Here is a 13344-nt window from a genome sequence, read left to right as displayed (position 1 = left end):
CCGGCTATTTTTTGGTTGCAGCCGTCATTGTTGTTTGGCGGGTCCGGGCTGGGGATTCGAACCTGCCACCTTAGGTGTACATGGCTGGCGCCTTAGCCTGTTGAGCTAGAGGCGCCGAGCCTGGTTACTTTTTAAAAAAGAAAGATAGAGGGTGGCGCCTATGGCTCAAAGGAGTGGGGCACCAACCCCATATACTGGAGGTGGTGGGTTCAAACCCGGCCCTGGCCAAAAACTGCAAAAAAAATAAATAAATAAATAAATAAAAAAGAAAAATGCATATTTTCAGCAAAGAAGTATTATTTTAGCATTTTGATCCTTACCAAAACATTTTATGGAAATTCATAAAAAAGGTTAGCATTTAATTTATTTATAATGATATTTATAATAAGAGGGAAAAACATATTTTTCTCTCCTAGAGGAAAGTTAGATTGATCTTGCCCTGTAGACAGCAGCTGAAATATATTCCCAAGTTCCATCTGTCCATCTGCAGGAGGGTTGGGGGGTCAGCGTTAGAGGTTGGGGGTCAGGGTTGGGGTTAGGGTCAGGAGGGAGTGACCTGACCTGGGTTAGCAGCCAGATGGTCTTCCCCTGCTCGTGATGCTGCTCCCTTGAGCTCGTGACGCTCTTCCCACGGCTCCCTTGAGCTGGGGCCACTGGACTTGGCAGCCACATTTGGGGGAAAGCCGGCCCCAGAATGAATCTGTGTTTGGCGAGGGGCTGATGCGGGCTGTGTTTCTGGGCCGCAGCTTTGAAGGGGCCCCCGAAGGCACCGACGCCGAGCGAGAGGAAAGCTTCTGGTCCCAAGCGCTGGAGGACCTGGAGACCTGTGGCCAGTCGGGCATCCTGCGAGAGCTGGAGGTAGCCTCGGTCTGCTCCTTGCTGTCTTCATTCCTACACTCATTTTTTTGGTCCTTTTAAGTTTGCATTTGTCACACCAGTTCATTTAAAAGCTTTAACCCTTTCCACAGGAGAGAGCCGACAGGCGCGTGTCTTTGAGAAGCGTGGGCCTCTTGGTAGCTACCCTTCACGTTGTACTCTTGCTTGTGAGCTGCCTTCCCGCCCCGCCTTCTGGACAGCAATTTGATTTTAGACAATGCAGCTGGAACTATTTACCTCCATTCCCACCCCCAAGCTTACTGACTTGTGGCTTACCGTTGCTCCCGCTAACCCTGACTGCCCTGTCCCCACCACGCCGCTGGGAAGCGGGCGCGGTCCAGCTGTAGCATCCCACTCTGAGCTGCTTCAGAAAGGTTGATTTGGCATGTTCTCATTCGTACCTGGTACAGAAGTTAATTTGATTGTTAAGAGGAACATAAGAGGAAATTGTACTTTATTTTGTTCTGCCCTCTAAGTAGGTGGCAATTCGGCTGGTGAGCAAGGCCAGTCTCTTTGATAAGCAGCCAAAATACTGCAGAGACTCTGCCTTTGATGGCAGTTCCTGATTCCGTACTAACTTAGTGTGAAACCGGGGAAAGAGCAAGATGGAGCAGGATAGCGGAACTCCTGTTGAGTTCTTTGATCAAAGCCGTGAATTTGCTGACGGTATTCACACTTTAGTCTGGGAAGTCCTGGACTGTTTCCTTTTATGTTCTTTTAAATCTTCTGAGCTGTAAAAAATAAAGTGGCAAAAGTCTCATTTTTATTTTAATGTCATACGAGGTCCCCAAGTCACCATAAGGAATGTGAATGGCATAATGGGGCGAAACTCTTGCAATCCTTAGATGATCACTCATCTTTATATTATTTTGCTTCTCAATTGCATGTGTGGATTCTTTATGTGATTCTAATGTTTGTGAATCTGCAAAGAGAATTATAAAGAAAAATATTAGTGTGAATTTGTAAACATCATCGTATCACCTGGCATGAATTTCAGCTTCAGAGCACAGTTAAAGGACCTGGACATGGATAATCCTATAAATTTTAAATTCATTAAGATGTTAGCAATTGATTCCTTTTTATACAACTTTCAAAAAGAGTGGAATGCTTACGTATCACCTGGCTTATTTAAACTCTTACCACCTCCTGTATCAGTGATGAGTCCAAGTGGCCTGAAGTGCAAGGTACCAGCACAGCTCAGTTACTAAACACACCTGGCTTCTGAAAGCGCATTCTGGCTCATATGCCTTTTTCATTTTGATACTTCTCTTTTGAAGGAAAAGCTATCTTTTAATAGCTTCTTTTACATTAAGTAAAAAGAAGATGATGTGCACTCAAATGTAGTGCTTTTCAGTAAGGTTGTATTTTGATCCAGAAATTTAGTTATCTCATGAAAATAACACCCACCAGCAGAGAAGTTATGTCTCTGACATATATTTGCTCTGACAGAGCTCGAGGTAGTCAGGTGTCGCCCCTGAAATGCAGAAAGGAAACAGGCTGAATTTATAAGCCAAAGAGAAATTAAAATCCCCAACTAGGAAGAATGATTAGCAAATTCATAATTATACTTTTATCACAAAGAATATTAACTGATTTGTTTAGATGAACTCCATACCCTTGACTGGAATTGCTATTATGCAAAAAATATTGCTGGACCTAGATTCCCACCTGTGAAGTTTACATCCAGAATTAAAAGTTAAATCCCAGTGTAACACTAATAAAGGTAGAAGCTTAGCTAAAGTGAAAAATTATTACAGTTGAAATGAAAATGAAAATTAATTAATTTACGCATCATTTTCCCTATTGCTAGCAATAACTTAGGTTCAGCTTTAGCAATGAAAAATGGATAGCTTTAACAAAAGAGAAAAATCCGAACAAGTTTTTGGACAAGTTTTTAACCTTTCTCACTAAATATTTCTACAAAACCTGGGAATCATAGTGAGCTAAAGCTTAAGTGGCACTTAACAAATGTTCATAGAGTAATAACCTATTCAGTAAAAATTAACTGTTAGTATTCGTGCCATTTCTTGATAAATGATCAGTGCATTAACTTTTTTAAACACTATAAGATCTGAATAAATGTCAGATAGAAAACTCTAAGTTGCCTCAGAAGGAACTTATAATTATGAATTGCGGCAACTGAAAACAGGCAATATATACTCTTGAAGCCAAAACAAACCCTAAGCAATTTAAAATAATTATTTCTTAGTTTTTTTATTTCAGTTTTTACACTTGTGTTTTAGTTTTTATTCCTGCTCAGATGCTACTTGCAGCTCACTTTCAATGGAGCTGTCAAGCCATGTTTGAAAACTTGAACTCAAGAACTATTGGTAATGTCACATTCTTCCCCAAGAACTCCTTCTAAACCATCTGTAATTTCTTCTCTGACAACTGAGACAGACTCGTCATGGCAAAACTTCTGTCTCCGGGGTGCAGTGATTAGGCGTTTTACTTCCAATGTATTTACTTTCCTGCTATTCCATGGAAAATGAATATAAAAAAATAAATATTTTATAAAATAGAAAATAATTGTAACAAACAAAGCAAATAACTAGTCCAAATAGAAGAAAATAGTAGCTGGATTGTCCCCACTGCCAGAAGACAGTCGGTCCCAGCAAGTTAGACAGAACAACACACGTGGGCAGGAAACTAAGACAGAGGGGACCACGGTACCAATGATGCTAGTATGAAAGTTTCCAATAAACTTAAGAAAGGTAATTATCTGAAACAAGCCGTGGTATGGATAACTCATAATTGGTTAAATATTAGATTTTCTTTACCTAATAAAAGGAAGTTTTATTTTATGGGGTTCAGCCTCATACCTTGACTGGGAAGCAATGCAGCCCAGTGGCCAGGAGCCAGGGTTCTGGTTGGACCGTCCTCTCCAGTCCCAGACTCACGGGCAGCCACTCACCTCACCCAGGCACCCCCTTTCTTAGCTGAGTGGAAGGTAGAATGATTTTAGTATCTACCATGTAGCGTTGCTTCAGTGTTAAATCAGGTTCTACCCACAACACTCACATAAGTATATAAGATTTAGCAGTTTTACAGTTATAGTTTTCTTTTTCACAGTTATCAATGAGATAACTGATCTAGTCGAGATATTGTAAGTTTCCTTGTTTTGTTCCTTTTCGGCAGGGTTATTAGGTGTGCATGTTATTAGAGTCACTCAGAGATCTTGCCAGTGGTGTGTATATAGCTGAACACCAGGTGAGTCTTAGAATTCTGGAATCTTAGACAAAAAAGAAAATGATCCTCACTTGGCAGGGCTCCCTCCCCATCTGTATTTCAGGAAAGTAAGTACCCTCGACTCACACACCACCTCGGGGACTTACTGTGAGGCTTAACTGGGGGAACGTGTTGAGAGCTCTCAGCAGGTTAAGCAGAGTGTCTGTCCTGGCATTGGCACCACACACAGCCACGTCTCACTGCAGCCACTCACGTGGCACGTGGGTGCCTGTTCCCGTGGTTTCAGGCAGATTCCCCAGTGCTGATTTACCCTCATGCACCGTCACATCTTGGAGTGCAGAGCTGGCCATGGGCCCATTTTCGGAACACAGCATCTTGTAACATTGAGAACCAGCAGCCCCGATGTGATGCCGGTTTCAAGCCCTTTTGTGCTCAGTTCCAAGAGTCGTCATTAGGAGCTGATCTTGCCATAGCTTGTGAGTTACACAGGGAACACGTCTGAAGCTGAACAGACCAACAGTTCACTGGCGAAATCCCACCCCAATCTCAGAGCTTTTGAGTAAAGGGTTGAACTCAATAGCATAAATCATTGTCTTCATCCCTTTGGAGACCTTACACAAAGGCCCTTTCTAGGGAACGCTAATCTGTACTAAGTGAGATGGGGCCTCACTGGTCCACAGGCCTCAAGGACAGGCCCCTAGGCCAGAGGAAAGACAGCACACAGTGCTGGCGGGGATCCTGCAGAGGCCCCTGCCTTTGTGTCTGGCGATGGCTGGCTCCTTGGGAGCCAGGCTGAGAAGTGCGCCACTCACTTGCATGAGATGAGTTGCAGGCAGCCTGTGAACCCCATCTGTTAGGGCCACTAACTGGAAAGTTAGTGCTTAAAATGAGATTTGCAGTAAGCAGCTGTCACAGCCTTTCAATTTGCCTCCCAACTGCCAGGGGTGGTATGTGATTAAATAAACTGAGTGGCGTAGGTACTGAAATTGGATTTGAGCTACGCATTGTAAACTGCAAAGCATTCCACAAACGTGCTGGTCCAGCCTGCAGTCCATTCTCTAGCCTTTGGCTCTGCCCTGAAGAGGCAAATCTCGACTGGGCAGGAGGAGGAATGTCCTTAGTGCTGGGCAGCTCACCCTCTCCTTGGCCATAGCTTAACTGTTTCTGAAAATTGTCGATGCCACAGGCAACAATCATGTCGGGGAGCACACTGAGCTTGAATCGCGAGGCTCCAACAGCCCGCAGCCAGCTGGGGCGGCAGGCCAGCTTCCAGGAACGGGGCAGTGCACGGCCACACTACAGCCAGACCACTCGGAGCAACACCCTGCCCTCCGACGTGGGCAGGAAGTCTGTGCCCCTGCGGAAAGTGAAACAAGACATGAAGGAGGTCGTGTCCCAGACCCCCGTGGAGCTGCACAAGGTAGGGACACTCTGTCCTCTCTTCCTCCCGCACCAGGCACAGGCCCCAGGCCAGCATGGAGGTGACGGCCTCCTCTGGGCCAGCCAAGCAGAGAAGCTGAAGGTGGGTCCTCACACCTTGTTCTCAAAACATGATCCCGAAGGTCATCCTGGGGAGCAGGAAACAGGTTTTCAGGCAACATATTTATGGAAAATATATCAATAGCCAAACTCTTCTGAGGGAAGGTGTGGCTGCCTCGTCACACAGAGCTATGATGAACCTGGCATGCAGTGAGATTCTTGTCACTCTGGGCTGGCAGTTTCTCTGAATGTCATCTGCTCCCTCAAGCTTTGCTGAGAGTCTCATCCTCAGTCACAGACCTGGAGGGATGTTGTGCTGCTCAGGGGACACGAGGTTGTCTTCAAAATGCAATTGCATGTCTCAGGCCAAGACAGCCTGGGACCTGGTTTGTTCCCATGAGACATGACCATTGCCTCACTGTGCCTGGGTTAAGAGGACGCACTGAGTTCACAGCCGCTGGCCAACTGTGACAGGCATATGTCGGTGGCCGTGTTTGGAGAGCCCAGGGCCAAGGAGAGGCATGGGACAAGGTGTTTCTCATTTCCTTTGCCACGCTAATGCCTTGTTTTTTGTCAATACATGGGGTGCATAAAATAACAAACACTCTTCCTGAGAACTGAGATCGCTGCAGTTCACGTGTTGACTAGAGATTAGTTATTTGTCTTATCCAGATGAGTGAATAAATGTAAGGGTCAAGGCAGGGTGTCAGGCTGGCTACTCTCTTTTTCCTCTACAGACCTCACTTTCGTTCAGCACCCTCTGAAAGCTGGGTGCTTACCCTGCAGCTGGCAGACGGTCTGGTGGGCGTGGACAGCGCAGGAGGCGGCGCTGAGCTCGGTGTTCAGTCCCGGGCCGCTCACAGCCGCTCACTCTGCTCACTGTGCACCTGCTGTGTGTCGCCCCTCAAAGGGTGTTTGGGGAGCTGAGTGCAGCAAGGAGCTGTGGGAAGGGACATGATAGGAACAGACATGGGCAGCCGTGGGGACAGAGGGTGGCCCTCATCCACTGTGGGAGGATGGAAAAGGCTTCCAGGAAGTGCTTGTGGCCTGTGCAGAGCAAGGCGTCCACTGGGGCATCTCAGGAGCAGAAGTACCTGCAAAGGGGCGGCAGCCGCAGTGCACGGGGAAGGCAAGGAGCACCAGGAGAACAGGAGGCCTGCGGTCCGGAGCGTTCCCGACACAGACCAGCAAGGACCCCACCACCGTCCAGGGTGACAGCAAAGGCTGCCGGCCCAGCTAGCTTGTTCAGTTGCCTGGAGTTGATGTGTCTGCTCAGTAAGTCACACCTGCACACGTGCTCACACACACACACTGACGCGCATGCAGACACTGACACACTAACACACCAACAAACACCAACACACACACTGACACAGTGACACGCTGACACACACACACTGACATTGACACACACTGATACTGACACAGACACACTGACACACACTGACATTGACACACTGATACTGACATAGACACACACGCTGACACACACTGACATTGACACATACTGACACTGGCACACACACTGACACAGACACACACACACTGACACTGACATTGACTGACACACAATGACATTGACACACACTGATACTGTCACAGACACTGACACACTGACACACACTGACATTGGCACACACACTGACATTGACACACAGAGACACTGACACACAGAGACACACACTGATACACTGACACTGACACACATTGACACACTGACACACACTGATATTCAGTGACAAACACACTGACACACACTGACACACACTGACACTGACACACAGACACACTCCCACCTGTGAGGATCAGGTCAATGTAAGGAGGGGGTCAGTGCAGAGGGTCAGCGTGGGGAGAGGGGTCAGTGCAGGGAGGGGTCAGTGTGGAGGGCGGAGTGTTGGGGGTCAGTGGGGGGGGAGTGTTGGTACAGGGGGAGGCCATTGTGGGGAGGGGTCAGCTATGGCCCTGACTGTGCCCCCAGTCCTGCACACTCCACAGCTATGTATGTGGGGGAATCTAAACATTTACTGCACTGCATTCGCCAATATTTCTTTTGTTTTTTTGTTTCTTTTCAAATGTAAATTGCATTAAGCTGATTTCAAGATTTACTAATAATAGGATGGACTTGGTGGCTCCCAACTATAATCCCAGCACTCAGGGAGCCTGCTCACCTGGGCTCAGGAGTTCAAGACCAGCCTCAGCAAGAATGAGGCCTCATCTCTACTAAAAATAGAAAAACTAGCTGGCATTGTGGCAGACACCTGTAGTCAGGAGGCTGAGACAGGAGGATCACCTGAGCCCAAGAGTTTGAGGTTGCTGTGAGATGTGACGCCATAGCACTCTACCAAAAAAAAAAAAAAAAAACTTACTAGTAAGTCTCAGCCAATAATTTGAGGACCCCGGCCTTAGACAGCTGTTTGGGACCCTACAACCGTTACCATGGGTGCTTGTTAAAGCCCCACCCAGGGACACCTCGGCAGCATTTGGGGGCTACAGGCCTCCAGTCCACCTCCAGCAACCTTTCCAGTGCACTGGTTCCTGCTGAAGGCAGAGAAAGCCTCGCTCCCTTAGGTTTGCAAACTGGAGGTGATGTGTCAGAGGCATCAGGCTGTTGCTGGGTGGCGGGGTGCAGAGGAAGCAGCTGCCTGTTACCTTTTGAATGAATTCTGGTTGGTTGCACAGCTCATCACACGCAGCTCTTCACAGATTCTCTCCTTTTGCAGATGAGGAGCCCATGATCTTTGCCACAGTTCATTGATAACCCTCCCTTTCCTTTTTAAATATCCTTGGTGTCCACTTAACCTGAGATTGATTCTAGCTTCACTTGCACGTCTTAAGGCAAAAAAAGAAAAAAAAAATTGTGGAGTGGAAATTTCCCCCCATTCAGAGCCTTTGGACTTTTTGAAGATTCATATTCAGGTTTCCTTTTGCCCTGGCATTCGTGTTTCTTAACACAATGACACTTTTCCATCGTATGTAGCTATTTGCATCCATCCTTTGCAGAAAGGTTTTAAAGTAGCTTCCCAGCACCTGCTGCCCTCCCAGCCGCTGGCGGCACAGAGCTGAGCGTTGTAGTCTCACAGCCGTGTTGCCACCACTGGCTCCCACCAAGTTCACTGCATTTCCAATGTGTCTGCATCTCTGCGAGGCAGCATTGCTCTTCTGGATGTGACAAAGCTGTGTGCTCCTTGGAAGGAGCGGCATTTCCAGTCTCTCACGCAGCTCCCTCTGCAACGTTCCCCCGACGTCAGGAGCGTCCAGCCCTGTCCCCTCACCAAGTATCAGGGGCACTCAGGGTCCAGGGGTCCTCAGGCTGGGGCGGAGCTGTCTGCTATGGAAACCGCTGAGACACAGACACTTAGCTCTTCCTCACCACTCTTTGCTGGACCCAGGTTCTGTTTCCTCGGTGAGGAGCGATGAGCCAGAGAGACCACAGGCGTCCGTGTGGGGCGGACTGGGAGAACTCATTGGCTACATCTCCCCCGGGAGCCCCACTTGTCCCACTTGTCAGCAGAGGGGACTTTAAGAGCAGAGTTTTTCCTGGTGAAGTCCCTATCACTCACCTTCCAGCATCCGAAACTTAGAAAATGGGGCTACTCAGCACCCCAGACTTGACCACCCAACAGCTGCCCTGATGCCACCAAAGACGGCTACACAACGGGATGAGAGTCAGTTTCAGATGAGGGAGCGGATGTGGGTCTGGGGTGGTGCACATCTCCTCTGACAGGCTCCTGCTCTGCTGTGGCTCTGGGTGTAGCTGACAGGGCATTCTAGGGGCCGGGGGATAGCAGGACGGGGCTGAGATGTGAGCCATATGTTTTAAACAGACAGCCTTCCACATGCATCATCCGTCAGCTACCCTTGTCTGTGATTCTACTAAAGTATGCATTTTAAGATATAAAAAAATTCATTTTTAAAGGCTTTATTTTATTTTTAATTGACACATAATAATTCTATATATTATAGAGTACAAAATGATTTTGATACATGGATGCCTTGTGGAATGTGTGCATGAGTAATTACCATGTTCATCACCTCAAATATTTATCATTTCTTTGGTAAGAACATTTAAAATTCTCTCTGATCTATGTTGAAAGATAAAACATATTAACTGTAGTTGCCTTGCTATGCAATAGGCTGCCAGCCTCACACCCTTGTCTAACTATGATGCTGTCCCTGTGAGCAGCCTCTCGGCTGCCCCAGACCCTCCCAACCTCTGGTGACAGCCACCTTTCTCCCGAGGTTGCCTGCTCAGGGTCCCATGTCTCCTCCCGAGGTCGCCTGCTCAGGGTCCCGTGTCTCCTCCCAAGGTCACCTGCTCAGGGTCCTGCAGGATTGAGCTCTCTGTGGTCAGCTTGCTTCATTAGCATAATGTCTTCCAGGTCCCTTCACCTCATGTTGTCACAAATGACAGAATTTCCTGGAAAAACACAATTTTTATGCAAATGATTGGCTCATGTCAGAATATATTTGTTTAACTCATTAACAAAGAATGACAGTGGGACGGCAAAACTTGCTTAAAGGAGGATAAAGAAAAGCATATATATACGTCTCTGAGTCAGTGGGGCAGAGGACAGGGGGAGGAAGACCTCCCGGTAACAGTCAGAGCTGCCCGGTGGTGTGCCGGGGACAGCTCAGTGTCCACAGCCCCACGTCTCTGCCAGACACAGCTCTGTTGCATCTTATGGCCCCATGAGTTCCATTCACAGTCAGGGCCTCAGCTCTGAGCCACAGCGGCGGTCAGAGCTGCTGGCCCTGGGTCCACGTGGCCCAGGGGCAGGCTAGTCAGTGCCCTGTGCCCCTTGCCTGGGCATGTGGTCACTCACCTGTCTCAGGCCCACCCAACTGTTTCTCTTCAGAAAACTGGGTGGCGGCTTGGCGCCTATAGCTCAACCGGCTAAGGCGCCAGCCACGTACACCTAAGGTGGCGGGTTCGAATCCCCAGCCCAGACCCGCCAAACAACAATGACGGCTGCAACCAAAAAATAGCCAGGCGTTGTGGCGGGCGCCTGTGGTCCCAGCTACTTGGGAGGTGGAGGCAGGAGACTCGCTTGAGCCCAGGAGTTGGAGGTTGCTGTGAGCTATAATGCCATGGCACTCTACCCAGGGGGACAGCTTGAGGCTCTGTCTCAAAAAAAAAAAAAAAAAAGAAAAAAAAAAAGAAAACTGGGTGGCTTCCCTCAGTCTGACTCTTCCTCAGTGCCTCCTTTGTGATACAATGTGCTTGTTTATGGGTTGTAACATGACAGGACTCTCACCTGCAAATGTTGCAAATGCCGGAGCTCTGAAGGCCCCTCTGCTTCCCTCGTGCCCAGGTTGTTGGCAAATAGCCCAGTGACCTCTTCCTCTTCTGCCCTGGGCAGGGCTATAGTGAGGATTTACCTGCTAACAGCCCAGCCCAGGGCTTGTCCCCTTGTGTCCCTAAGGTGGAGGGTAGAGGTCTTTCCTGGCAGAGCCCTGGTACGGTCTGACTTTAGCAGCCCCTACAGTGAGGAGATAAAATGGGGATCATTTATGCTCAGCGCTAAGCTGGAACTAAGGGTGGCCGTGAGTCTCAGAGGCTCCTGGCACACCAGGGAACCGAGGCAGCAAGTTGCAGAGGGAATCGGGAAGGGCCAGGCAGGCCTGGGGACGCCATGGCAGGGGCTGTGCCACAGGACCAACTGGTGGTAGCTGGGTGGGTGGAAGGAGCCCGAGACAGAGCTGGCAGCAACCAGGGGGCTGTTGGCAGCCACGCCTGGCTTGATCTGGAGGCCTCAGAGGACCACCCAGCTCTCTCCTCTGTTACTACTGTGTAAGGTGCTACAGAATGACTCTGGGATGGCTCTGGAATGACCCCAGGATGAGGACTGCAGGAAGCAGCACAGCTTTCCATCTGCCACAGGTTCCAAGGACACGGTGCTGCCCAGCCTGGAGCCCACTCTCTCCAAGGGTTTCCCTAACTTGCTCATTCTTAGGACCCAAATCCAGGCCACTGACTCCCCTCACCGAGCCCTTGTCTTCTGGACCTTCTCCCAGACTCGAGGGCAGTTGCTGCTGTTTTGACCCAATTTGTCTCAAACCCATGAGTGTCTGGTGGCGTAGACTGAGACTATGCCTCTGGGCCTGCAGGGTTTCATTGGAGAAGACAGTTTCACTCTTGCTTTCCAGCCCCACAGGAAGGGCGGGATTGTCTCAAAACCAACACTGCTTGAACTTGAGGATTAAGGGACACTGCTCCCAGGAGGCCTCCCACGAGTAAATCCACAAGCCGGGTTCACGGGAAAACAGCAGCCTCTCTGGCAAGCAGGTGCCGGCCCCTGAAGGCCATCAGGGCCAGACTGGGCCCAAGAGAGGCTGCAGAGCCAGGGGCTGCTTCCAAGAAGGCTGGGCACTCCAGGCAGATGCAGACAGCCTTGAAATCCAGGTGGGGACAGCTGGCTCTGTGGCTAAAGCTCCCACTCGTGTCTACACTGATAGGAGAAAGCACCAGGGTTCTGACCTTTGCCGAGAGGACGCTGCTGCAACACACGGCCGACTTGCTCAGAAACAGAAGGGAGTCCACACCTGAGAAGGGAGTCAACGCTGCCTCCGGGGTGGGTGCAGGGGCAGGAGACGCAGGTGCTGGCAGCAGCTGAACTGGAACCTGGGTTGTGGGGCGTGGCCTCACATGGAGTGGCCTGTGGTGGTGGTCACAGTCCAGCCATCCTCCATTCAGCACAGAACAGCGGTCCTGTAACAGAGTCCTGCTTCCTGTGGGACAGGGTGGGCTGGGAAGCAATGGGTCGGATGTGATGCAGGAGGATGGGGCCTGGAGCTCACAGGAGGGCTCTGGGGACAAGGGGCCGGGGCTGTGATAATTATTCACCTTCGGTTTGTGAGGCAGCTGAAATAGGCAAAAGCTGCCTGGCTGGCTGGGAGATTATGTGTCCAGAAACACCTACCTGACCTGTGGAAGGACACAGCAGAAAGGGTGGACGCCTGTGCTACGCCCAGAGGCTTCTCCCCAGATAGGCCAGTGGTCAGTGCTGTCCAGAGCAGAGTCCTCCTCACAGAAAAGGGAATGACTTGCCCATGCATAGCCCCTGGGGATCGGAAGCCTCTGGAGAAGAGGCTCACTTGTGGGGGACAGTGTGCCTCAAACCTCAGACCACTTAGCATTATTTTGGGGCTGGTTGCGCCTGTGGCTCAGTGGGTAGGGCACCAGCCCCATATACCAAGGGTAGCGGGTTTGAACCTGGCCCCAGCCAAACTGCAACAAAAAATAGCTGGGCGTTGTGGTGGGCATCTGTAGACCCAGCTACTCGGGAAGCTGAGACAAGAGAATCACCTAAACCCAAGAGCTGTAGGTTGCTGTGAGCTGTGATGCCACAGAACTCTACCAAGGGCAACAAAGTAAAACTCTATCTCTAAAAAAATAATTATTATTATTTTAGGGCAAGAAATAAATCACAGGTCACCTCCACTGTGTCCAGGAAGGCCCCAGGGTACAGTTCAGTGGTGCTGTGTCGAGGGCACCCAGCTGTGCTCCTTGTTTTTGTGAATTATTGATTTCTGGAATCTTTTCTCTTAAATGGTCTTAAAATAATTTCATTTTTGTTAATTTGCTATCACCAAGCTATTTCCAGGAGAACCATAGAGCTCTCTTAAAATCCAGTTTTCTCCAACTTTAGGAGATATTTCTAGGGAGGCAGAATACTTTCAAATTTCAAGTATTTACTAGCCTGTCATCTTGAAGGGTGTGCCATGGAGAAATGGCCAGTCCTGGCCCCAAACAGCGACCTGAATCTGGGAGCTGCCCTACGGACCCCCCGTGGCCAGCAC

The 13344-nt window shown here is 49.3% G+C and overlaps 1 protein-coding gene across 2 annotated transcripts in view; it reads left to right on the top strand.

The window, feature by feature from the left end:
* The window catches only part of GRIP1 (glutamate receptor interacting protein 1), a 270568-nt gene that overhangs the window by 254217 nt on the left and 3007 nt on the right, over positions 1 to 13344 (top strand). Inside the window, exons 19-21 of one of the 2 annotated variants that reach the window (XM_012810580.1) lie at positions 747 to 858; positions 969 to 1013; positions 5252 to 5485. In XM_012810580.1, the coding sequence (XP_012666034.1) occupies positions 747 to 858; positions 969 to 1013; positions 5252 to 5485 (391 nt within the window). The remainder of the gene's footprint in view (positions 1 to 746; positions 859 to 968; positions 1014 to 5251; positions 5486 to 13344) is intronic. The other variant, XM_012810579.1, reaches the window with a different exon arrangement.

This window comes from Otolemur garnettii, unplaced genomic scaffold, assembly GCF_000181295.1.
Source record: "Otolemur garnettii isolate 467f Iridium unplaced genomic scaffold, OtoGar3 scaffold00138, whole genome shotgun sequence".
In the NCBI taxonomy this organism is placed as follows: domain Eukaryota; kingdom Metazoa; phylum Chordata; class Mammalia; order Primates; family Galagidae; genus Otolemur; species Otolemur garnettii.
This window is presented reverse-complemented; position numbering and strand designations above follow the sequence as displayed.